The 26,761-nt window shown below is 31.4% G+C and overlaps 1 protein-coding gene across 2 annotated transcripts in view; it reads right to left on the reverse strand.

Moving 5' to 3' along the window:
* The window catches only part of LOC145324880 (locomotion-related protein Hikaru genki-like), a 251,714-nt gene that overhangs the window by 152,976 nt on the left and 71,977 nt on the right, over positions 1-26,761 (reverse strand). The window contains exons 4-5 of one of the 2 annotated variants that reach the window (XM_080167590.1): positions 12,889-12,948; positions 808-902 (exon numbers count right to left, since the gene is read on the reverse strand). The exons of the other annotated variant lie outside the window; for it this stretch is intronic. Coding sequence (XP_080023716.1) covers positions 808-902; positions 12,889-12,948 — 155 coding nt within the window. The remainder of the gene's footprint in view (positions 1-807; positions 903-12,888; positions 12,949-26,761) is intronic. 2 annotated transcript variants of the gene reach the window in all.

Here is a 26,761-nt window from a genome sequence, read left to right on the forward strand (position 1 = left end):
CGTTTAAAAAAAGACAAGTATGGCATCATCCATAATTAAGCACAAAAAGTCAGGTATTTAAAAACGGACCGGGTGATCTATTGATTAGAGGATGAGAAGTAAGAAAAATGAAAGAGAGAAATAGATGGAAAGAAGGTTGTGATTGGTAAAAAAATCTCAAAATCTTTGTGAAAATTTAAAATTCTTTGGGAGTATGAACGACAGACCGACGTATAAAGTAAGTAGTATACTGTATGCTTTGTTGATAGCGTTATCTTCACAAAAAAAGGCTGTCTATCATAAATAAGAGCTGAGAAAATCGTATTTGTACCATAGTGTAACGGACGGACAGAAAATAACAACTTGATGAATTATGGTTGATTGAGGTTTTTATTGCCCTGGCGTAATATGAATTTTGGTCATCTAATCTAGGAAAAAGCATTAAAATCGATTGATATATCATAAGGGCATCATAGAAACACTATTTTGTCTCAGAAATAATAGCTTTTTTTAGTAGAAAAGTTAACGGAAAAATTCTGGGACATCTGACAAATTCCCCTCATTTAATAATGATTTTAATGTTATTAAAATCTGTCAATAAAAAAGGAAATCATGCACAATATAAAATTTTTTGATATAAAAGAAGCAGTTTATAGTGGCTAATAAAAAAATACGCCATACAATACAAATCACCAATGATAGGCCAGTATACATTTTATTATTGGTCAATTACAATAATTAATTATGTGTATTGCATGACGTCTTTTTTATTATGCACTACAATCTGCTTCATATACATATAATAGACCTGATCCTGTAAAAGTTTACCTTAAAATGTACAGATGTGACATGTGACAACTTCCTGGAGTCCAGGATTCCAGTTCCATTGTTAGACAACGCGGGGAACGAACATTTCCAAGATTCTACAACAAATTAAAACTTTTGGTTATCAATACCATGAGATGTGCACATAATATTGGCTTAGAACTTGATGGATTGATAGATCAAAAGGACTTTGCTACTATCTGAAATCAAATTTACAAAAATAATTCAGAAAATTACATTACAGCTTCTACAGAAAATAATGTATTCAGGTAATATAAGAATGGATGTAGAATACGTGGATATTTGAAGGGATTATCATATAATACACTGATAAAATGTTTATTCCTTCCAGCTTGCTAATATAACGATACCCCCTGTCCACCCCCTTACCCCCTTTACCCCATCCCCTACCCTCCTTCTGGAGGAACGAACTGACCCATAAATAAGAACTATTGTAGCAACCTAAATTGTCGACAATTTTTCCCCTGTCAAAATTGTCTATATCCATTGGGATGAGGAATAGAAGGATAAATAATTCGTATCATAGTCTTTGCCTTTTGTATGTGTTATATTTGGAGGGAAATAAGGGTTGTAAATTAATCAAACTAGCATTATCAACTTCTTTTAATATAAATAAAAGAACGAACTATACACTAAAAGTTAACCTTTCCTTATAAATCATTTTATTTTAGCAAATTTTTCATTTAGTAAAACTAATTACTTAAGGATATTACTTTAGGTCAGATTTGGTTAGGGTTATTTTGAGCACTGGGTAGCCCCTATGGGTTTGGACAATGTAGGTATAAGCTCGCAGTGTTTTTGCCGCCCTGCAGCGGTTACTCATATGCCACCTTTCTTATTTTTAATTTATAAAATTAATACAGAGGAGGTTTCAGTGCTCAACAAGCATTTAGATGAAAAGCACTAAAGGATTTTTTTTTATATTTATTAGCAGTCAAAACAAACATAAAAAACAAGGATGACAACCTCCATAAAAGCGAAACTCTAAAACGGTAGAACAAAAGGGCTTTACCACTTGTACAGTGTCAGAACTGAATAATCAGAATATAAATGTATAAGAGTTGAAGAAAATTGTAAGTAAATTTGTTGAAAAATTGCTTGATGCAGTATAATATTTACATTTTTAGGACCTATTTATATAGTTGCTTCGCTTATTATATTGTACTTTGTTGTCCCAGGAATCAGTATACCAAAAATCAGATCAATCGGATAATTAGATTATATAAAAATTTGTTGTTAAAAAAGTGAAAAAATCAACATGTTAAAAACGGACGTACTGACATTCTGGTAACGATTATAGAGTTAATACGCTTTCTAAATTGTACCTGACTACAATAGGGATCAACATGTAAAATTTGAAACCGATAGGACAATTTTAACGAGTAAAGCTATCCGTCACGGACAGACAGACGGAAGGACCGACCGAGCCTAATTATAGAAAACAAGAAAACAATTAAAACATTTGCAGAAAGTCCAATAAAAACTACTAATATTATTCTAATTTGCACATATAAAATGTTCTCCACATTATCAATCATAAAAAGTTGTCAACAACAATAAGATTAAAACTTTTCCCTCGGCACAAAATTTTCCAAAGTTTTGATTGATTTAAGTTGAAATTTTGTGGACTTAGAATTCTTCAACATAAAAGCGCAGTTGCAATAATGCAATTAGTTACGTGCGTGCACAGATGTTTGCCAGGGGCATAAAAGCTCCTCCCCCCTAAATTTAAAACAAGGATGGCAACATCTATAAAATCGAAGCATTAACATGTGTAGAGTGTCAGAACTAAACGATTGGAACATAAATGTATAAATGTCGAATCAAAATTGTAAGTAAATTTGTTAAAAAACTGCTCAAATACAGGATAATGTTTAAGGACATACTTACGTTTTTTTGACTTGATGATAGAGATGCTTCGCTTATAACATTGTACTTTGTTGTCCAAGGAATGGGTATTTCAAAAAACAGATCAATCAAATAATGGGGAGGGGGGGGGGGGGAGTCAACTATACACCCTTATGCACGCCTACCTGCAATTAACAAACAAACACAAAATAAAATTTTCCAACAAATCTTCAAAACAAGGGCAGAAAAGTTCAAACAATAGAAAATATACTTCAACTTAAAAAAAAGGCTAAAAAAGTTTTTTGAGCAGATATTTTTTTATTCTTTATTTTAATTCTGCATAAAATTTTCTGTTATCTTCTATTCTAAAACTAATGATCCTATCTCTAATGTAAGACTGCTAGATAATTGGTTATAATTTAACATCTATAGTTTTAATATTCTTCTAATCAAATTACAGCAGAACAAATCTAAAACAAAAAATGATTTTATTAAAATTATTAAATGAAAAAGTTTATGAAGTTTATAAAATCCCAAAAAGAAGCTTGTTACTTGTATGAGCTTAAATTGTAAAAAAGTCTGCTAAGGAATAATGAACAAAATTGTTTAAAAATTGTTTGTCTCAAGTAGAAAAGTTTTGTGTCTCTAACCATTAAACTATCTCTCGTGCTTGCGGTCATTTACCCATTCTTCTCAAAGAAGATAAAGTATAGAATATAATCCAGGTAGAAGATTCTGCCTGGCTAGTCTTATAAAAAATTGGAACTTTTGAAAGACCAAAAAGTCTATATATAGTAAATCATATGATTTCAGTAATTATTATGAAAAAATATTTGAAATAAATACCTTTTGCAATAATTTACTAAAAGCTATGTCCACTCCCTGAAATAACCAAAAGTAAAGTGATATGACAATGGATGATAAATTAGACTATTTCGTAATGTTAATGTTATTTAGATAATGTTAAATATTTGTTAGTTAGTTATAGAGTAGCTGCTCCACTAAATAATGAAAAAAAGTAAAGTAAAGCCATAATAAAGAATGGTAGGTACTAAACTAAATATGAATATAAAAAGATATAAATGCACAAAATAATGTGTATAAATACACTCAACATTATCAAGGATGACAATACATATAGAATATCCTTATACTAAAGTAACAGGATGTTTGTCTGTTTGTCGGTGTGTCTGTACCGAAGGATCTCACTAACCGCTGAACCGATCGGGTTCTCCTTAACAGGGTCCCGGGAAGGTTTATAACTATTTTGGGGGAGGGTACCACCACCCTCCCAAGATAAATCACAATAAAATCAAAAAAATTTGAAATAATTCCGCCGCATAGTGTCGCTAGCGTAGTCGTGCTGCGTAGAGACATGAATTTAACAGCTGATAAAATAGACAAATTATTTCTCAAATTAGATATTTAAAATAAAAAAAAAAACATTTAAATGCCACTAGAGGCCTCTAGGGGCGTAGCTGCTAGTTTTAATTAAAGTATAATTTTTTGGGTTGAAATTAATAAGCATGTAACTGTGCACACGCTAGTAACAGTTTAGGGTTGGGCCGGATACATAATCGGTCGGATACCGGATATCCGGCTGATTTTTTATGGCAGATATCGGGCATAACTAATTTTTTTTTAAATCCGAAGGAATTTGACAGTGGAAAATTTGTCATCAACTTAGGTTGCTAGTTTGAACCTAATTTATTGGTAAATTCCTTCCTCCAGTAGAAGGGGATGGGGATATCGTTATTTTAGCCAGATGGAAGTATCTCTTTACAAATAGTGTACATAAAAATCTGGTGTAACTTCCAAGTAATAATATATATCGATTTTTGGTAAATAGTGGCAATTTAATCAAATAAAAAAAGTTTTACCAATCTTAAAAGAATTTCAATAGTTCGATTAGTCCATCTATGATAGTTATTGTTATTTGCATCATTAATAGACAGCCTTCCGCAGATATTAAAAATGAAACATTGTAAGATAAAAATCAGTTTTGGCAGCCCCGAAGTCCAGGCTAACAGTTCCTTTTATTTTATTATTCGCGGAAAATTGTTTATAATACAGGATTTTTTCGTATGGCTGAGACCCGGATCTAATCCAACGGATATTAATCGGTTTCGATGCCAAACTAGATACAATTTTAAACTGACTTGTATGGAAAAGACTCGCTTTGAATAAAGCTAAATGCAATTCCTAGTAAAACATAAAGAATAGATTGGGACTCTGCACATCAAGGTTATCTAAAAGCTTTTTAAAATTATGCTTTTTTCAAGGACTGCTAAAAGTAACTGGGAAGTAAAAAAACAATAGACTTCGTATTTATTATAATTTCAGTAAATTGACTATTTATAGCAGAGAATAGAAAGTTGATCCTTCATATTTTTTATAACCCCCCCGCCCCCCCCAAAAAAGGGATTTTTCTCATGCATATATTATAGCATACTCAAATGAAAGTAAGTTTTGCTATTGAAAAAAGTAAGAACAATCAAACCTTTGGAAGAACAAATCACAATAAATTTGATTTTGCTCCAAACCATTTTTTTCTATTATAACCTGAATACTACAAAATATGATTTGTGTTTTTTTTCTTCTTTTTATGTAATTTGACAACCGTGTTTTAAAAGGATTCACACTTACAGAATATTGAGATATATGCTTTTGTATTTGCATTCAGGGTTAAACTAAAAATTTGTGGCTTTAATTAAAAGCAACATCTATCGCCTTTTAAAAATTTTTTTTTCTGTAAATTAAAATACATCTTAACTTAATTGTAAGTGTATGATTGACAGCAAAACTGCGAATATAATTATGCAAAAACTGCATTTTTGTCACATACCTTAAAAATTTAGGTGTGAATTGATAACAAAACTGTATTTATGGCAGTCACAAATAAAGTTATACCTTATACCAAACAGTTTGGTGGTTTTGGTAAATTAGTAAAATTTCTTCAAACCTTATACCAATGACAGCCTAAAGGCTTTCTAGTAGCTAAGTGAGAAAGCAAAATTTTCTATCAATAACCAACCGTCTACAAATTTTTAGGTCCTTGGATAAGGAATGCATGTAGTTATGTGTATATACATCTATACTATAAATCTATTCAGACAATCTACTGTGTTTATAGGTTGGATGTATTTGTGCTAGTCGTAAAATGCCATGTACCGAAATAATGTGTGTCTTTGGGTGGTTTTAGGCTAGTATCTAAACGGTAGTAGACACCCACCTCAGAAAAAAACCTAATAATGCTCAAATAAAGAGAAGGTACAAAACCTACAATTAAATGAAAATAAATGCAATATCAAAATCGATTTATAATTACTACTCCAGATTTTCGGAAATAGTCCCTTTCGTAAAATCGCCCTTAAGGGGCGATTCGTCGTATTTTTAAAATTGCTTTTTATAGGTTATTTTAGGTTAGGTTAGGTTATATTGGGTTAGGTGATTGCCCCACAGGGTTAGGTAAGTGGCCCCGCAGGGTTAGAGCCCCCTGCAGGGGCTAAAAGCTACTGTGAAAAATACGAAGAATCGCCCCATAAGGTGCGATGTTACAAAAGGGGCTATTCCCAGATTTTCTTGTACTCTAATAAAGTGATTATTCCAACTGGCTAGTACAACGATATCCCCGTTCCATCTGTTCCATCCCTTTTCCTACCCTACTAAAGGAGAAATCAACTGACCAATAAATGAGATCCTTATTAGCAACTTAGATTGAAGACAAATCTTCCCCTTATTTTTTTATGCGCGAAATATAAGTATTCCTGCCAGCATTTCCTGGAATGTACATAAAATGGATCCAACAGCTGTAAAATTGGAATACATATTTTAATCCAGGAAAGAAAAGGATATTATTTAATTAATCTACAACCGGGTTTTCCCCGTTTATTCCTCCTATCCTATCTACATAGTTTTTTTTGTCAGAAACTAGAGATTTTCATAACTTCAGAACTGATTGAGTACCCCCTTTTAGGGAAGCCTCACATAGTACATAGATGGTTCTAAGCTATTTTATTTCATTTTTAGATTTAGGCCTTGGGATATTTTTAGGCTATTTTGTCTGCCCCCTTCTTAACTCTTTGAAGACAGAGTCCCTAGATTCTAGAACTGCAACCGCTAGTTAGACATAAATTCGACAGATATTTTGGGGGAAAAATTAAAATATCAAACATTGCTATTTCTCTACAGGCCTAGCTATTCTAATAATCAATTCTCCAAAAAAATCACGAAACCTTTAAAAGTAGAGTGGGGGTATATCTTGTTTTTTTTGTAGCTGTAGAGGGGTGGGTAAGAATTGGAGGAAAAGGGGAAGAGGGTTGTGGGGAAATTTTCCTTTAGAGTTGTTTGTCAGAATCACATTATCTTTTCCCTGATTTCCCTATAGTTCGTGTGAAGCACACCTTATGTACATATTATTCATATAGGTGAATATTAGAATATCATCAAAAGTAATATATCTCTCAAATTGTAAAATTGTACTGTATGTCCTCAAAGACTTTAGATTCAAGTTCACAAGAATTGCAGTATCTATATAGAGCCTAAAAATTTTTTTTTGAGATTGGATTTTTGCAATCATTTTTAACGAATAGTTTTCTGGCATTATCAATACAAATCTACACTTACTTTAAGCAATTTGTATTTCTTAACTTTATTTTTATTTAGAATAGGTAAAGTGAGGGTGGGAAGAACCCTGCATGGCTAGTTAGCTCAAAGTTAGAAAACAAAAATACCAACTTTAAAAAAAGATGACAATTTGAATTTTTTCAACAAGTGCATAAAGTTGTGATTTTACTAAAAATGATAGACTTTCAGACGAAGTAACATCTGGAATAACAAAAAAGATTCACAAAAACATGCATGAATAAGGAATCATCTGAAATGCAAAATAATTTGTTTTTGGAAAACCGGCGCAACAAGCACCTCTTTTTAAAAGCGAAGCTTTTCTATAATTAGGCTCGGTCCGTCCGTACGACCGTCCGTTTGTCCGTCCGTAACGGATAGCTTTTTCCGTTGTTTTAGGCATGTTAGAATTGTCCTATCTTTTTCAAATTTTGCATGGTGATTCCTTTAGTAGTTAGGTACGATTTAGAAACGTAGCAACTCTATAATCATTACCAAAATGTCCGTACGTCTATTTTAAACATGTTGATTTTTTTTACTCTTTTATTAACAAATTTTTATGTGATCTAATCATCGGATTGATCTGATTTTTGATATATTGATTCCTGGGACAACAAAGTATAATGTAATAAGCGAAGCAACTCTATAATCAAGTTCTAAAAATGTAAGTATGTCCATAAAAATTATCCTGTATTGAGCAGTTTTCCAACAAATTACTTTGCTTTGACTCTTATAAATTTATATTATGATTATTAAGTTCTTACACTATACAAGTGTTAATGTCCGTTTGTCCTACCTTTTCAGTGCTTCGCTTTTATGGATGTTGTCATCCTTGATTTTAAATATAGTGAATATAATAGTGGTAATGCGCATATTATTACCATGCGCGCACAGTGAGGGCTTCTATACAAAATCAATTGATTAGTTGTCTGTTAAATGTTAATTAACCTAACATCCTAATAGCTTGCATTATAATAACCCTAATTTTTCATGAAGGTCAAATCCAATACTTTTATTCAATAATTTTTATAAAAAATTCAATTTTCTTTTACATTTTTCCAAGTAAAATTTGTCTTAAGAATCCATCTGCATATTGCATAAATGTACTCTTGTTCGGGGATAGGGCAACTTGCAATAAACTAATATTGTAAACAATTCTCATACATGTGTCTTTGGTAGCATTTGGGATGTGCTAAGATGTATGTCTCCTGACACCCTGATAATCAAGGAGGGATGGGACATTCAAATGTTTATTACACTAGTTCCCAAAGTTTTATGATAACGGTTTCTTATTCTTTGGCTTGAAAAATTTGGGGACATTTATTGAATTTTTTATTAGTTGGTTCATTAAGTTTAGTATCCAAATATTTTTACCTCTTATTGTAATCTAGAGAAAGGATATTTTGAGTTTCATCATTAAAGACATTGATTTATCGACCATTGTCTTATCCCTTTAGATCCCTGGTATTCACCACTAAAAGATTTCTCAGTGAAGAAGGATGAATTGAAAATTTGTCAAGAGATGTCACAAGATACATTTTAAAAAGAAAATATTTAAGAATTTGGAAGCTGAACACTTTTATATTCTATTATAAGTAAACCTGAAATCAAGATGGATCTCAAAACAGCTGGATCAATCCTTTTACAACTTAATGTAGGAGGTTAAGGGTAGGTTTGAAGCTACTTGGCGGATGAAGTTTCAGGGTAAAGTAAAAGCACCCCCCCCCCTCCCCCCCCCCAAGTCCAACTCCTCTGAGATAGGCGCTGCTGGTAATAGCCCCTAAAGGCAAAGTATTGATCCTCGCTTTAAAAAAATTATACCAAAAGTACTGAAACTTTCAGTTTTCTTTAGATTAAGATATTTGATAAAAAGTTATTTCTTATTGAATAAACCAATCAAAATTCAATAATAGTACCCAAAGATCCAATGAAACGTGGGTTAAAACTTTGGGTTACACAGTAATTTACAGTCCAATGTCCCCTCCCTCCTTGAGAACTATAAAGGCCAATGTGTTCATCTGCCCAACTATTTGAACCAAAGAAAGTATGTTTTGTGTTTTCTTTCAATATGATAGAAAAATATTTTCAATTTTGTGTCAGATGTTTACTGTGTACTCAATTTTAAATAGGTAAGCTTTTCTATGATATAGTTGTGTACGTCAGTATGTTAGCTTTATATAATGTTTTACTAAATTTTATGGTTTCAGAGGCAGGCTGCATGACTGTATCTACCCCATTGACAAAATTAAAGGGGTTGGATATATCATTAGACCCGCGACCGTGACTCAACACGTAGCGCATCCGCTCGTCGTCGGGAAGGTGATAGGTTCGAATCTCGGGCCGACACCGCGTCATAACTAAAGACGTTAAAAATGGTTCCTACTGCTGCTATGTCAGATGCGCGACATAAATATTTTGAGTAGGGGGAATGCCTTGGCCCAAAACAGGCGCAACTCGTTACAATGCACAGTTGGGACTTCTCAGACAAAGGTCGTGTATCACAGAGAGTTGGTTGTCTGTTGGATGTTACTTAACCTAATATCCTTGGGTGTTTGGACAGAAAAGGGTGCGTAACAGACAACAGTCATCCCTAGTTCTCCTGGATTGCTGCACCAGGACCTAGACAGTACACCAAGTCGAAAAGGTCCTGGACTGTAATCCCGCCCGTACGAGGTAATCTAATAGGTAATATCATCCAAAAGTGTCCTACCCCTACATTTAAGAAAAATTATCAATCAAAGGACTCTTGTTTGAAATTTTTAGTATATTGATTACATAGGCGTATCCACTTCCCTATAAATAAACAAGGATGACAACACCCATAAAAGCGGAGCACTGAAACGGTAGGACAAACGGACATTACATAGTGTAAGAACTGAATAATCAGAATATAAATGTATAAAAAACAGGATAATGTTAATGGACATACTTACATTTTTAGGACTTGATTATAGAGTTGCTTCACTTATAACATTATACTGTGTTGTCCCAGGAATCAATAAACCAAAAATCAGATCAATCGGATGATTAGATCACATAAAAATTTGTTGTTAAAAAAGTAAATTTATTGTTTAAATTGACGTACGGACATTTTGGTAATAATTATAGAATTACAACTCTTTCTAAATCGTTCCTGACTACTAAAGGAATCACCATGCAAAATTTGAAATCGATAGGACAATTCTAACATGTCTAAATTAACGAAAAAACCTATCCGTTACGGACGGACGGACGGACCGATCCTAATTATAGAAAAGCTTCGCTTTAAAAAATTAACCTGTCTGTTTTATAACACCCCCGATTTAGGTTTTAGAGGGTGTCAAAATTTTCCTGTGTACACCACTGAATGTTTCATATGGCTATTTTCTGTATTATTTTAATTAGAAAAGCGTCACTACAATTCTAACAAAAAAGATATGTATGTCCATTTTAATCGAACAAATTTAATATTTCGTTGATTCAGACATGATGTCATCCTTGTTAGGTTTTCAATTTGTATAGATAAATTTTGATACTTTAAAAGCAGAGGTAAATATTTGCAAAAATATAAAAGATAAATATATTGTCATAACAAACAGACTTATTACGTAACAACAATTTACCATGATTTAAACATCATATTGGTTCCGGGTTCGTTTGGGCTATCTTATTTTTATATTTAGGTCTCAGGATGCTAGGGGCGCATCAGTTAGTAGATTATAAAAAGTTAGGGATCTTATTGGACTAGAAAATGAAAGATAAATTGATGCAAACCCCTGAATATGTAAAATAAACCCAACTGTAGATTAACATTATTGGTGGAAAAATTTGGGCAATTAAATTTCTGACAATCCCATACAGAGTGAATAAATTAATCTTAAGTTCTAAAAATTGAGAGTTTCTATTTATAAAACTTTAGGTACTATTACAATTTAAAGTCTAATGTACACTCCCTACCTGATAAAAGGTCTTATAAAATATACAATAATATTGATAGAAAATTTGGTTATCTTTTACATATTCATATATATCATTCACATTCAAATTGAAAACGGATTGAAAAGAAATTTTGAATACAAACAAACCAAATAAGTCTATTTGAATTGTGGAATTTTTGAATATCAATAACAGCCTTTAACGTCCAATTGTGGGGTAAAACTTATCCCCCTAATACTTTAAAACCCCTCATGTTAAAAATCTTTAGATTACCTCCTCAAACCTTTGAAATCCCTTTTTATCGTGTCTCTTTTGATTATTATTTTTTTTTAATAAAAAAGTAAAATAACTTAATACAAGTATATGCCATTATCTATGATTAAAAGGGTATAACAAAGCACATAATTTTATTCCACTAAATGTTTTCCTTGATATTTAAATCCTGAGATGGTGTAGGTAATGACATGTAATAGCTATTTCTCGCATTGTATTATAAACAGTTTTCCGCGGATAGAAATGTACAATTATGACATTAAAACCAGTATTTTTGGCCCCGAGGTGCCGAAGGCACGGGCTAAAAAAACTGGTTTAAATCTTATGATTCTACATTTTTATATTCGTAGAAAGCTGGATATAATACGATGCTAGACATAGTTTTTTCGTATGGATGAGAACTGGTTCCTATCCACCGGATTCGAATGAATACGAGAAACTAAATTACAAACCTCTCTTATCCCAAATATAACAAGTATTTATCCAAGTCATAATTTTACTTCTAAGATTTAGGATCAAGCATACTTTATCACCCAATGTCCTATCTCTGTAGTCCTTGACTAATCCCAGACAACTTTAGTTTTAGTCAATCAAGAAAATCAAAATCTTCAGAGAAGGACTGAGTTTCAGGGAGAGTGCGTTGGAAAATAAAGAATTATCCTTCTTATCTTATTTATACACAAGTTAAATTTGTAGATACAATCCAGCAGAGTTAAGACATTAAAAACCAAATCAATGATATGGACGAGTAAAAATATATATACACAAACAAAGGACGTCCAAGCCTTAAATTATGGGGGGGGGGGGGTGGAGTAGAATGAGGGGTTTCAAATGTTTAAGGGATGTATTCTACTGCATTTTAATAATATTAAGGGGGTAAATCGGGGGTTTAAGAGTTTTTGGGGTAGGAAAATGCCCCTTTACCAATGCGCTTGGACGTCTTTGACACGTACCATATTTTTATTCATAAAATATTTATATAATAATAAGGAATTTTATAAAAAAAAAGTGGTCGTTATTGACATACTATACACTTCCAAATATCGACCATCTCATGGCATTATAACTATAAGACTTTGTTGACGTAATAACGACAAAATTTTCGAGTAATAATTTTAAAATGTTAATGTTGAAGCTAATATTGTAAAGAAAATGTAATTATCTTTGTTTAGACTATCCATTGAGTCCTGGAAAAAGAGAAAATGTTTTGATCTTTTTATCTTTCTTGATTCGCTTTATAATTCAAACTTTCTTTATTCTTTTTTTCTTAATATGTTTAGATTTAATAAAAAAGGAAAAAATAATATACTCAAATATTATATTGGTTAGGGTAGGTTATATTGGGTGCAGGTAGCCCAGCTGGGTTATGGCTAGATTGTGGAAAAGGACCAGCTAAGGGCTTACCTTTTGTATTATCTGGAGGAATAATTTTGGTTTCTATGCTGTCATCATCATCCCCATTATCTAATTTTAAACGATACCAATAACAATTTAATATAAAAATTGCAATAACTCAAATAATATTTTTTTAAATTCTTTTATATTTACTAGTGTCTTCTATGGGTCCTGTATCTGAATAGGAAAAAAACTATAACCATCAAAAGGTTTAACATGGAAAAAACGGCCTAAAATCATCTAAGGAGCTGTGTGAAGCTTCCCTAAAATTAAGAATTTAATCGGTTCATTGGTTAGCTAATCGGACAGTAAAAACTTAATACGTTATCTTATAGGGTAAAAATTAAAGAAAATCCATGCCTATCATATTTTATTAAATTTGTGTAAAGAAAATGAATATCAAACTTACCCTTCAAGTTCCTCAAGACCTCAAAAAACTCTTTACAATCTTTTATGAAAGCTTAGCATTAGTTCGGAACAGTTTTTAAACAAATCTGTTTATAATCATAACTGCTTGATTAATATAAAACGAGGATTTTTTTAACACTTTACTTTGATTCTTTATGCCAATTAAATTTGCTTTTGAAGGTTTGGATTAACTTTAATGTCAATTTTTCTCACAGCCCTGTCAAACACATCAGTCTATATTGTCTTAAATATATAGATATAGAAAATCTATGAAATAAATCTGAATGCAGTGTAGACAGGGATCTTAAGGGATAAGACAATTGAATTAATATTGATGTACATCCTCAATTAAGTAGTACAAGTAGTCTGAACTCATTAATAGCAAAACTCAGATAAAACTAGATGAAACTAATTAACCAATATTCAATGAAAAGTACCTAAAGTTTCTAAGCAGACGAATGAAAACTTTGGGTACCAGTATAATTTTCAATCCAATGTTTCCTTCCTCCCTGAGTGTAAAAGTACTGTGACCTATTACCATTATAAGATATTTATCACGGAGAGATATATCCTTATAAGTTTTGTATAACAGTAAAATATGTCATAAAAAAAGGAAGATTAGACTAGCGAAAAACTTAGAGGCACAGAGGTTTTTATTAATTTGGCAGTTAATTATCGCATCGTAAGACAGTTTTTCGCGGATAGTAAAATGAAAATCATAAGATCAATCCAATTTTTTGTTTTTTATTATTAGTAGAAAATTGTCCTATATGCAGTACGATAAATGATTTTTCAGTACAACTCAAAACCGGTTATTAATTGCTTTGAAAGCCGTACTGGAAAAATTATAATTGTTCTTGAATCCTAGAATTTCTTTTATGTTCAAAATATTTGGTACGTTTACCGATCCCTAAATTTTTTATATTTATGTTTCTCTTGAGGGCAATTAGTCTTAGGAACACAAATTCTTCCTTAGTCCGGCTGTCTCTCTACAGGGATAAAGGGTAAATACAAAATACCTATAAAAATGACGTCATAATGGCCTACCATTCATCAATTAAATGTATACTGGCCTGCTATTGGTGATTTTGTCTGAGTATTGGCCTATCATTGGTCATTTGGATTGTTTGACGTAATTTTTTTATAGGCACTGTGAAGAGCTTCGACAATACATTTTTTTTATGAAACGAATTATGCATTTAATAGATTGAAAATCTTTGCCAAAAAGATTCCAAAGGCAGAATTATGTTAAAGATTTATGCTGCTATTCGAGCATAAAAACAGCCCCCTTAGAATAGGGTCGGGTTCAGGATTTTATTTAAGGTCAGGTTAGGTTAGGTTATAATCGTTACACGATATCCCCGCATGAATAGAGACCCTAAAAAGGGTTAGTCATAATAGAAAATATTTTCAATTATTCAAAATATAAGGTGGAGGTTTTCTTTGCTCGCAAGGCACTTTGAGGGAAAGCAACAATATTTATCTACTAGAGTTGGCTCGATATAATTATCTCCCTATTGGCTAGTTTTCTATATGCATATCTATTTCTCAATAAATCTATTTTCCTCACCCGGCATTACTATCTAAAAGAAAGTAAATATTTAATAATTTAAATGATTTTAAAAAGATTTTTTAAATTATATTTTTTTCTCTACATTACCATCACCAAAGGGTTAATGATGATGATTACAATTTTAGTTTAATATTTGAACACACAAAGTGTCGCCACAATCGAATTCTTTTAAAACAGAGTTTTCTTAAATTTATTATATTATAAATTTAAATTTTCTTTTTTATGATAAGAAATTAAATACATTAATATAAGGTAAATAGCAACATGAAATTTAAAAAAGGAATTTATTTTTAATAAAGTAAAATAATGGGTCTTATCGTTCTGGGCAATGAGAGTTTATTATGGATTATTGGAGCACTATGAGTTTTAAACAAATATTTCTTGGAAAACTTGAGCTCGTTTATAGACATTTATTTCCTATATAGATCTGACATGGATCTTGAAGCAATTAAGCAGGCCGTTTTGTACATGTTAAAAATTGGAAGATTTCATTAAATAAAAGTTATCGCAAATATACTTAGTAAATGATTCAGTGAAACACTATCTCTCATTACATGTCTGTATAAATCTAATTGAGATAGATAGATAAAATGGGATTAGTTCAAGGTAAAAGGTAGACAGAAGAAAATTATAGACAATGAATAGGAGTGGGGACAAAACACCTAATTTAAAAATGCCTAACTGAAAATGCCTAACTAAAATCACCTAAGTTTAAAAATACCTAATGTTAAAAATACCTACGTTAAAAACACCTAATTTAAAAACACCTAATTTATAAATGCCTAATTTAAAAACGCCTAACTAAAAATGCCTAACTAAAAATACCTAATTTTAAAAATGTCTAATTTTAAAAATGCCTAATTTAAAAATACCTAATTCTAAACTATCTAACGCCTAATTTAGAAATGCCTAATTTTAAAATATCTAATTTTTTCACTAAAATACCTAAAATTTTGATAACATTTATCCAATTGGCTGATTGTTCTTGCTGAAAGATCTCGCTAGTCAATGAACCAATATGGTTCATCTTTACAATGAAGCTTCCCGTAGGTCATGGAAAGGTTAATAACGCTTTTGGGGAGGTCACCAACACCGTCCAATGGGAAATAGCCAATTGGAAAAATCCCCCCCCCCCGTTTTTATTTACATTTCTTCAATCTTTTTTTATAACACTAGAACTAAAATGGGGGGTGGTCAACTTCCACCCCCAAAGAAAAAAATCAACCTACTCCCACCTTTCCCTCTGACAGGCCATCCCCTTGACGATTTTGTAGGTTAGAGAAGAAACCAATTAAAATTAAAATTCATTTGTCACGTGAGGTGCCACAAACTAATCATAAAATTTAATTTTTTTATAATCACTCTTTATCAAAGTCATTTTAATGTACATAAACATTGAAATTGCAAATTGACAGTTTGGCAGGGGTTGTCAACATTAAAAGCCTTTTAGTTATCTATATTTTTTACATACTTCATATCATCATTTTAGATTTTTCTTTCTGTCTATTAATTTGTAGTCCCTTCAAAATTAATTCAATTGTATACCTCCTTTGATTCTTACACATTTTTTTTATTGATTTCATTTCATAACTCACAGGTGTATGCTTACATTAAATCTTCATATTTCAAGGTTTAAGGATACTTTAAATTCGTTGTTAGTAAAAAAAACATTTCTTGGAGGGAAAACAAGACAGGTATGATGTGAAATCATGAATTGATTCATATTATAGACAATTTTTCAGGAATAATAAAATAAAAATTATAAAATCAATGTAAGTTTAGGGCCATCTCAACTAAAATTATCCCCTCAGAGCTAATGAAACATAAATTATCAATTATCATTTAACTATCCGCAAAAAAATTGTGGAGGGGAGGGGGGGGGTTGTAACCCCCCCCCCCCCCAAGAATACATTTAATTCCCCTCCTCACTGCAATCGCCCCGAGAGGCCTCTAGGGGGCGGAGCCGCCAGGTTTAATATATTTAACAACAGTTTTAAGATATGCTTAAAATTAGGTTTTTTAAATTAGGTATTTTAAAATTAGGTATTTTTAAACTTAGGTATTTATAGTTAGGTGTTTATAAAATTAGGCATTTTTAAAATTAGGTTTTTTGTCACATTAGGCATTTTTAAAATTAGGTATTTTTAAATTAGACATTTTTAAATTAGGTATTTATAAATTAGGCGTTTTGTCACATTAGACATTTATAAAATTAGGCATTTTTAAATTAGGTGTTTTGTCCCCACTCCAATGAATAGAGATAGCGAGAAAGAGAGAAATATAGAAGTATAGTTAGAGATTAAGAGAGAGAGTGCTAGTAAAGAAGAAAAAGATGAAAATTTACATAACTTTTATTACCAACTACTGAAATATTTGTTATTATCCAAAATTTTGATTTCTTTTTATTGATATGCACTAAATAGACAAAAAAATATATTCATAAAATTATATTAGCAAAGAAAAAAATACAATTTTATGTCAGCTTGACTTTTGTAAAACATTTGATATCTTGCAAATTTCAAATTTCTAGGATACAAATGATACCTAAAAATTCTGAAACCTTCCCACAAATGAAATATAATTTCTAGTTCTTTGTTTAAAATTGTGCTTTCGGTATTTTATGAATATTTGATATAATTGAGGTGTATAAATTAATAAATAGTAATCATAATAATAAGGAATTTGTGAGGAATTTTGTGTGAATAAGAGGAATAAATATACCCATTTCATGATCAATACTAACAGTGAACAAAATATAGTTCTACCATTTAAGTTTTAATTTTTTAAAGCAAGTGTTATTTTACATGTATGATACATTTTTGTCCAAGCTTAGAATTAGTCTAAAGCATCTTTTAGTCCACACAATTAGTACAAGGAGTTTAGTAGGTAAACTTTTCTTGAATCGAAATTTTCTAAAATATTTGTTTTAAATTTGAAACAAGTGAAAGGCACATATTAAAGTAAACATTATATGATAAAAAAGTTATTGTATGATAAAAATGTACGCATTTTTAATGCCCTTCTTTGTTCATTGTCTGTATTTAATAATATTCATTATGATGACTGTATAAATATCATTATAGGAAACGAAAATTGACCAGGAATTAGATAGGACAATAATAAAATATTCTAGTGTGGGAATACTTTGGCATAGGGAAAAAAATGGTTGTAAATTAAATGTAATCTTTCACATTTGTAAATTAACTACAGCTTTTTCTTTCTCCAATAATGCAATGTAGAGGATCCCTGAAAATATGAACGTAGGAAGTGGAATTTCATCAAAATTAATTTAATCACAGTATTCGGCAATGTTCCTTTTTATACCAATATTTCTCCCTTTACTTTTTTTCTTAAATTTGACTATAAATTAGTACGGTTATTTAGTCCGTAGCTTAGAATTTAGATAATAACTGAACCGATTGATTTCTCCATTAAAGGGAAGATTTACATTGGCCCTGTATGTTTGTAGGCTTTTTTATTTTCAGATTGAAGTTTTGAGATGGTTAAAAGTTAGTTGTCTGCTTCTAAATGCTAGGAACGCATCCGCTAATTTCAAATAATTTAACGACAAAAACTGTTTTATCCTTATAGAAAAGTCTGTCTGTCTGTACCAAAGGATCTCGCTAACCACATAATCGATATATCTATTCTTTGTAATGTTGCTTCGTGGGTCCCGGGATGTATTGCTATTTTAGGGGAGGGTACCACAAATCTCCCATGAAAAATCGCCTCAAGAAGAAAAGATCTTAATCTTTAGAAGAAAAACCTTACTACTTTATATAATAGGATGTCTACATTTCAAGTTTAGTAAACGCTTTTTTATCAGCTTAGCTATAGCAACTTCAGAACAAAATTATCTTTTTCAAAAGTTTTCTTAACTTATTGCAAAAATATAATACTAGATTTTTTATGTCAAAACAATAAACATTTATAAAAATAATTTTAAAAGATGAATTTTCAAAATATATGCATATTCTATTGTTTCTTTGTTTTACATTTTAATTAATTTGCAAAATAATTTTATTTTATTTTGATATCAAATGCTATGTTGATGACTTTAAAAAAAAATAGGTTTTAAAAGAAGCAATTTTAGTCCTAGTCATGTTTTAGGCTATTTCATTACTTCCTAAATCCTTTTCAACCCTTTTATGCTTTCACATAAAGTACTTGAGGATTGATAATTTTTCCTTTGTTTATTCATTATTCATGCTTTAGGTCAGGTTAGGATAGGTTATATAAGGTATTCCCCGCACGTTGAGGCCATTGCAGGTAAAGGCCCTGCAGTTTTCGCAGTTTTGGGGCTAGGCGTAGTTGTTAGGCATAATACCCCCCAACATAATTATCATTTATTTCTAAATGATGGGGGTTAATTTATTGCTCAACAGACACTTTGTGTGAAATCACAAAAAGAAAGAGTTTTAGAGTTGCCATGCTCTGAAAAATATTATATATGCATTATTCTGCACAACATCATATTAACGTCACAAGCATGTCACGGACAATAATATTTTTATAGCAGCGCTGCTACTCTACATCAAGGGTATTTCCGTATGTCTGTCAGTATAAGTAAGGGGATGTAAAAAGGGAAATTTGCCTCTTCTGTCCATATTTTTATTATTGTAATGTATTCTCAAACATAATGTAACAATCAACTGATTAAAGGTTGCCTTACAGTCGCTTTTATTTAACCAACTTATCCGTAACATAAATGAATCATTAATATCTTAATATTTGTTTTAAAAAAAGTTATTTCGCTCAACTATTTGTGAATTGTATTATACTTGTTTTCCTCATAATATAAACCATTTATTCGCCAAGTTAAAAATATAAATAATCAGTTAATGTATTTGTTTTTGATGGGGAATAAAAAATAACAAATATGGTGATGTTCTAATATACATGGTGCATTATTTGCCAAATGTACCACTTTTCTGCACTACCTCTCCGATTTTGTTAATACTCAATATTTTGGTCCGTTGGGTCATTCAAGGATGCTGGATGACCAAAAAAAAGTTTCAGAGTCCCTGGATGTCTAGATATCTAGCTATCTATGAAGGTAGGTAACAAAAATGTAAAAAACACCCATTTTTAAACAATTTTAAAAATTAATTTTTTCATCAATCTTACATCCAATCTATACATTTTATACACCAAAATGATCGTTTATTCATGTAAAAAGCGCACATAATGCTATTTTGGCCAAAACTCTAATTTTACAGGGTGTCCAACAAAAAGTGTATTTTGGATATCTAGCGTAATACCCAAAATACCTGTCCGAAAAAAATCATTTTTTTTGGCTTAAATCCTGTGTTTTATCTGTGTGCATATGTGGTATATAACAGTTCAGACCACCCGGGACTATAAGGTTGTCAAATTTCACTTTGGGGCACCCTGTAAATGTAATTTTTGCGTCTGTAGAGCTAAAACTTGGTCCAAATTGGCTATTTTTTTCAAATTACTCTAATATGTGTCTTAGTATGTTTGGCCATAGTGTTTTCTGACCAGATCAATAATTTCATATTTTTTGGACACCCTGTATTTTCAAAAAAAGAGAAAAAAAAATTTTGTTTTTTTTATAATTTTTTTTCTATTTTTAAGTTACTTAAAACTGTCATATAGAAACAGATTTTGACTAATAACAATAATATTTGCCTATTTTACAAATTTTTACACTTTTGGGACACCCTGTGCATGTTTTTGAAAAATTATGGTTTTTGCCCATTTTTTTGGGGAAGGAGTTGTTTTAGGGCCATAGACTATTTCTTCATTTTTGTAGAACTTTTCAAGACACATCGTTTGTTATTTATGCAAAAACCGCAAAAACCGAACCGTTTTGCGGTTATTCACCGCCAAAGGCAGAATTTTTTACGTTTTTTGCCGTTCCGGAGGTTTTAATGGGCGTTTTTGGTAAGAAGACGTTGATTTATCAAGATAACTGTGAAATACTTTTATTTAAGTAATTTAATTTACTAAATTTCATGTGAAGTAATTTTTTTTGTATATCCAACCGATTTTAGTCAAGAGGAATTTCAAATGCACATGATTTATGTTTCTTTTATCACTTATGTCATAGCAATTATTTATGTTATATTAACTTCATTTTCTTGTTTTAACAATTGAAATCCATCTCGACGAAAAACGGTTAGATGCACAAAAAATTTTACTTTATATGAAATTTAGTAAATTAAATTACCTAAATAAAAGTATTTAAAAGGGATCTTGATAAATCAACGTTTTCTTACCACAAATGCCCATTACAACCTCCGGAACGGCAAAAAACGTAAAAAATTCTGCCTTTGGCGGTGAATAACCGCAAAACGGTTCGGTTTTTGCGGTTTTTACATAAATAACAAATGATGTGTCTTGAAAAGTTCTACAAAAATGAAGAAATAGTCTATGGCCCTAAAACAACTCCTTCCCCAAAAAAATGGGCAAAAACCATAATTTTTCAAAAACATGCACAGGGTGTCCCAAAAGTGTAAAAATTTGTAAAATAGGCAAATATTATTGTTATTAGTCAAAATCTGTTTCTATATGACAGTTTTAAGTAACTTAAAAATAGAAAAAAAATTATAAAAAAAACAAAAAAAATTTTTTCTCTTTTTTTGAAAATACAGGGTGTCCAAAAAATATGAAATTATTGATCTGGTCAGAAAACACTATGGCCAAACATATTAAGACACATATTAGAGTAATTTGAAAAAAATAGCCAATTTGGACCAAGTTTTAGCTCTACAGACGCAAAAATCACATTTACAGGGTGTCCCAAAGTGAAATTTGACAACCTTATAGTCCCGGGTGGTCCGAACCGTTATATACCACATATGCACACAGATAAAACACAGGATTTAAGCCAAAAAAAATGATTTTTTTCGGACAGGTATTTTGGGTATTACGCTAGATATCCAAAATACACTTTTTGTTGGACACCCTGTATAATTAGAGTTTTGGCCAAAATAGCATTATGTGCGCTTTTTACATGAATAAACGATCATTTTGGAGTATAAAATGTATAGATTGGATGTAAGATTGATGAAAAAATTAATTTTTAAAATTGTGAAAAAATGGGTGTTTTTTACATTTTTGTTACCTACCTTCATAGATAGCTAGATATCTAGACATCCAGGGACTCTGAAACTTTTTTTTGGCCATCCAGCATCCTTGAATGACCCAACGGACCAAAATATAGAGTATTAACAAAATCGGAGAGGTAGTGCAGAAAAGTGGTACATTTGGCAAATAATGCACCACATATATCATAGTTTGTCTTCTAAACAGATTGCAATGGGTTTTCAGCCATACTGAAAAATCAGGTATAGCATAGTATTAACATATAATTTTCCAGGAATATTAAAATAAAAATCATAAATTCAATTACAGTTTTATTAGCCCGGGCCTTCGGCTCCTCAGGGCCAACAAATCTGGTTTTGATCTTAGTAGGGGGACAAAGTGACTCAAAAATCAGCCATGTGACGTCATAAAAATGAGGGAAATAAGTGGGAAAGAAGACCACTAAAACAAAAGATGGAAAATCCCTCATTTTTTTGACGTCACATTGATGATTTTTGGAGTCACTTTGTCCCCCTATTTGATCTTATCATATTTTATTTGAATATCCGCGGAAAGCTGTCTATAGTACAATGAGATAAATAAATAAATATGGTTAAGCTTTGTTGTTATAATTACAATTTACAATATTTTTAAAAGCAAAAATATTTTATAATCCTTAAAAAGTAAATTTATAAATGTTAGAATTGGCCTATCAATCATTTTTATTGACGACTAAACATCTGCTTTATAAATCACTTTATTTTTTTTCTTTGCTTCTCTCAAAATGGATGTTGTCATCCTTGTTATGATTTCATTCATTTATTATTAGTGCTCCTTAGAGATTATGATGAGATACTTTTCAACCTTTTAAATTCCCTGCAACAAAGTTTTATCTAAATTACTAAATTATTAACCTCAGGAGAGTAATCCATGCATATCAATATTCATAATAAAAGCATACCACTTTGCGCTCTCTGCATAGTTTCTTAAAATAGCTTAAAACCATCGCAGATCCACTAGGTTTTTATAGGTTATATTTATTTTAAGTTAAACATAAACGGTTCAGAATTTAACTGATCTTAAGCGTCAGACGGACAGACAGACAGACAGACTTTGTATTAAGTTAACAGTAGTGAGACTAGTCTTTGGTCTTTGATTACGTTATAGGTTTGATGTAAATGTTACTTTTAAGGGGGAAATAATTTTAGGGTTGCTTCTATGATTTTTTGTGAATATTCCCCATATCAATAAGTATTAAGTCTATAACTAAAAAGTTTTGTCTGTCATTTAAATCATAAACTGCTTGAAAATCTATTTGACATATGTAATATGAATTTTAAGATATTCTTAGAGGGTCTCTTAAAGAATTGAATAACCCTGTTGCTACCTAAGTTTAGAGTGTCGTAAAGTTTCTTATCAGAGGGAGTTAGTGAAATAATTATCTCTCTACTAATGGAAAGTAATTAACAAGTTATACATAAGATTGGTTCTATTGATAAATAAATTAATATAATCTCAACAAACCTATAGGTTAAACATATCTTATGTGATTTACTGTCTTTAAAACCCTATATCCTTATCTATAGTACAAAGTAGAGCAATGTTCATCCGTCTGTCTGTCTGTCCGTCTGAAGCTTAAGATCTCAGTAATCACTGAACCGATTGGGCTCTACTCTTTAGTAATACAGCCACTGCACTGGTCCTTCAGAGGATAGGGGCGAAGCCACAGGTATTTTTTTATAAAAAAGGATAATTATAACCATTAAAAGGAGTATATTGTCTTCTATGAGTCCTTTCTTCTATTCTTTTGTACATTATTGATTCCTTTCTTTGAGCAAGCATATAAAGCATATTATATCTCTCTTAGTAATGAGATAAGTTTGTTTGGTTTATAGACAATAGACTTAGCATAATTAGAAAGATTTATAAAAAGTATCAGAAATAAAATAAAATTAAAAGAAGTGGGTATAGCCCTTTCGTAACATCGCGCCTTATGGGGCGATTCTTCGTATTTTTCACAGTAGCTTTTCTCCTATTTCTAGCCCCTGCGTGGGGCTTCAATTCTGCGAGGCCAATTACCTAACCCTGTAGAGCAAAAACCTAACCCAATATAACCTAACCTAACATAAAATAACCTGTAAAAAGCCATTTTAAAAATACGACGAATCGCCCCTTATGGGGCGATGTTAGGAAAGGGACTATTCCCAAAGGAGTTTGTTTGAATAAATAGTAGATAGCCCTGATTCATACTATGTCGAGTCCTGTAACTATAAGGTAAATCATTTTAAGTGTAACATTTTGTAATCATTAACAAAAATTTAGTTATTATTTTTTTGATGTCATACAACTGTTTTTATTTTTGTTTAATTCAAATAGACAAAATATTAGCAGTGTATAAAATGTTCTTTTGGTTCTTTCAGATAAATAGTGATTGTTTTAAAGTGAAGCTTTTCTAAAATTAGGGTCGGTCCGTCCGTCCGAGATAGATAGCTTTTAGTCGTTAATTTATGCATGTTAGAATTGTCCTATCGATTTCAAACTTTGCATGATGATTCTTGTAGTAGTTAGGTACGATTTAGAAAGCGTACCAACTCTATAATCATTACCAGAAAGTCCCGACGTCCATTTTAAACATGTTGATTTTTCTACTTTTTTAACAACAAATTTTTATGTGATCTAATTATCCGTTTGATCTGATTTTTGGTATATTGATTCCTGGGACAACAAAGAGCAATTGTTTGATATATTTTGGGCAAAGTAGACAGATCCATAGTGATCTATTCATGGTTACCCGGGCAGAACTGATTAGGATTTAGGTTGTTTATTGTTATAGTAATTTTAATTGTATATTATATTTTTTTTGATTTTATGACTTTTTTTTGTTTAATTTTTATGCCCAAATAAATATGTTTATGTTTATGTTTTATGTTTAATATTATAAGCGAAGCAACTCTATAATCAAGTTCTAAAAATGTAAGTATGTTTATAAACATTAATGTTAATGTCCGTTTGTCCTACCATTTCAGTGCTTCGCTTTTATGGATGTTGTCATCCTTGTTTAAAATTATATTTTTTGTATATTTTTTCATTACCCCTTAATAAAGACCAGCCCTAATGCTAGATAAACAGCCGCTAAAAATTAAAAAATATTAACATAAAAAAAGGTTTTTAAGGTTGATTTTTATCTATTAAGACTTATTGCTATATTTTTTTATATCTATTATGTTAATAATCTCCAGTAGGATTCTCATAGTCTATAATGTATAAGCTTATAATACGCTATTAGTATTTAGTATATATACAGACAAATAGCCAGTCTTATAGTGGGGGAAATCAGTAGATATTTATCTAATTAAGTGGTTTAATACCATTCTCTTTCCCCTCCTAAAATTTTTAATATATAAACTAGTATAAATTCAGAAATAACAGTAAATTTATCATGAAAAAATATAAATAAAATGCAAACGGCAAAGATGAAATTAATTTTTAAAAAGAGAATATTTTTTTTGTCACTTAAGAAAACTTTAATCAAACCAAAGCCCATACTGTACACGGCCATTAACTATCAAACATTACACTTTTTTAGGTGGAGATGGATGATGGCTTGCACGTAGTTCCACCTGCCCGAGGGTCAATGAGTTCCAGAGCCATGCTGAGAAGGTCCTACCATGTCAGACGGGTTTGTGATGAGGCTCCAGTCTAACAGTCATCCCTGAAACTCCACAGTAATGGAGGTTGGCGCAGGGCTAATAACTCTGCCCGTAGAAAAACTTTATTACAGAAATACAACAAGGTACCCCTCATACAACCCTTGTAACAGAGGAAAGTATGGGAAATTCTTCTGATCCAATGACTGAGGCTGTTGGCAACAACAATATGACGTCTGGCTGGCAAACTGCTAGCAGACCAGGTAGACCGAGGCTCCTCAACTCTAGTAGATCAACCAAAATTTGCACATGGAACGTACAAACAATGTACCAGGCAGGAAGAGTAGAAAACATTATTAGAGAAATGACGAAGTACAAGATTGATGTTCTAGGCATCACTGAATCACGATGGACTGGAAGTGGTGACTTCAAACATCTCTCAGGCATGAGAATACTATATTCTGGCCAACAAGATGAGGCACTAGGTCACCACCAGGGAGTAGCACTTATCCTAACAGCCGATGCCTCCAAGGCTCTGATAAGTTGGCTACCACATGGCCCAAGAATAATGGAAGCTTATTTTAAAACCTCTAACAAGAGGATAAATCTGCGGCTAATATTAGTCTATGCCCCAACTGAGGATAAAGATGATGATGTCAAGAACAACTTCTATGACCAACTTGACAAAGTTTACAGGGATGGTCAAAAAGAGAAGGACATTACCATGCTCATCGGTGATCTCAATGCCAAAGTTGGTGATAACAATGAAAACATGGAGGAAGTTATGGGTAGACATGGACTTGGTTCCATGAATGATAATGGAGACAGACTTGTAAGTTTTTGTACAGAGCATAAGTTGGTGATAGGTGGAACCCTTTTCCCTCACAAGAAGATTCATACAGCCACGTGGAAATCACCAGATCAAGCTACTTTAAACCAGATTGATCATATATGCATCTCCAAGAAGTTCAGAAGATCCCTTCTTGATGTAAAAGTACAAAGAGGTGCAGATGTAAGCTCGGATCATTTTCTACTCTCTTCCATTGTTAAGCTAAAACTTAAAAAACAACAATCAGCCCAAAACCCAAGGATTAAATACAACATAAGTGCTCTTCAAGATCAAGACAAGCTAAATACCTTTAAGCTTAACCTTCATAATCGTTTTGAGGCCTTGACACCCACTGAAGATGATACTGTTGAAGAA

The sequence above is a fragment of the Acartia tonsa genome, chromosome 7 (genome assembly GCF_053477335.1).
Source record: "Acartia tonsa isolate MP-2025a chromosome 7, ASM5347733v1, whole genome shotgun sequence".
In the NCBI taxonomy this organism is placed as follows: Eukaryota; Metazoa; Arthropoda; class Copepoda; order Calanoida; family Acartiidae; genus Acartia; species Acartia tonsa.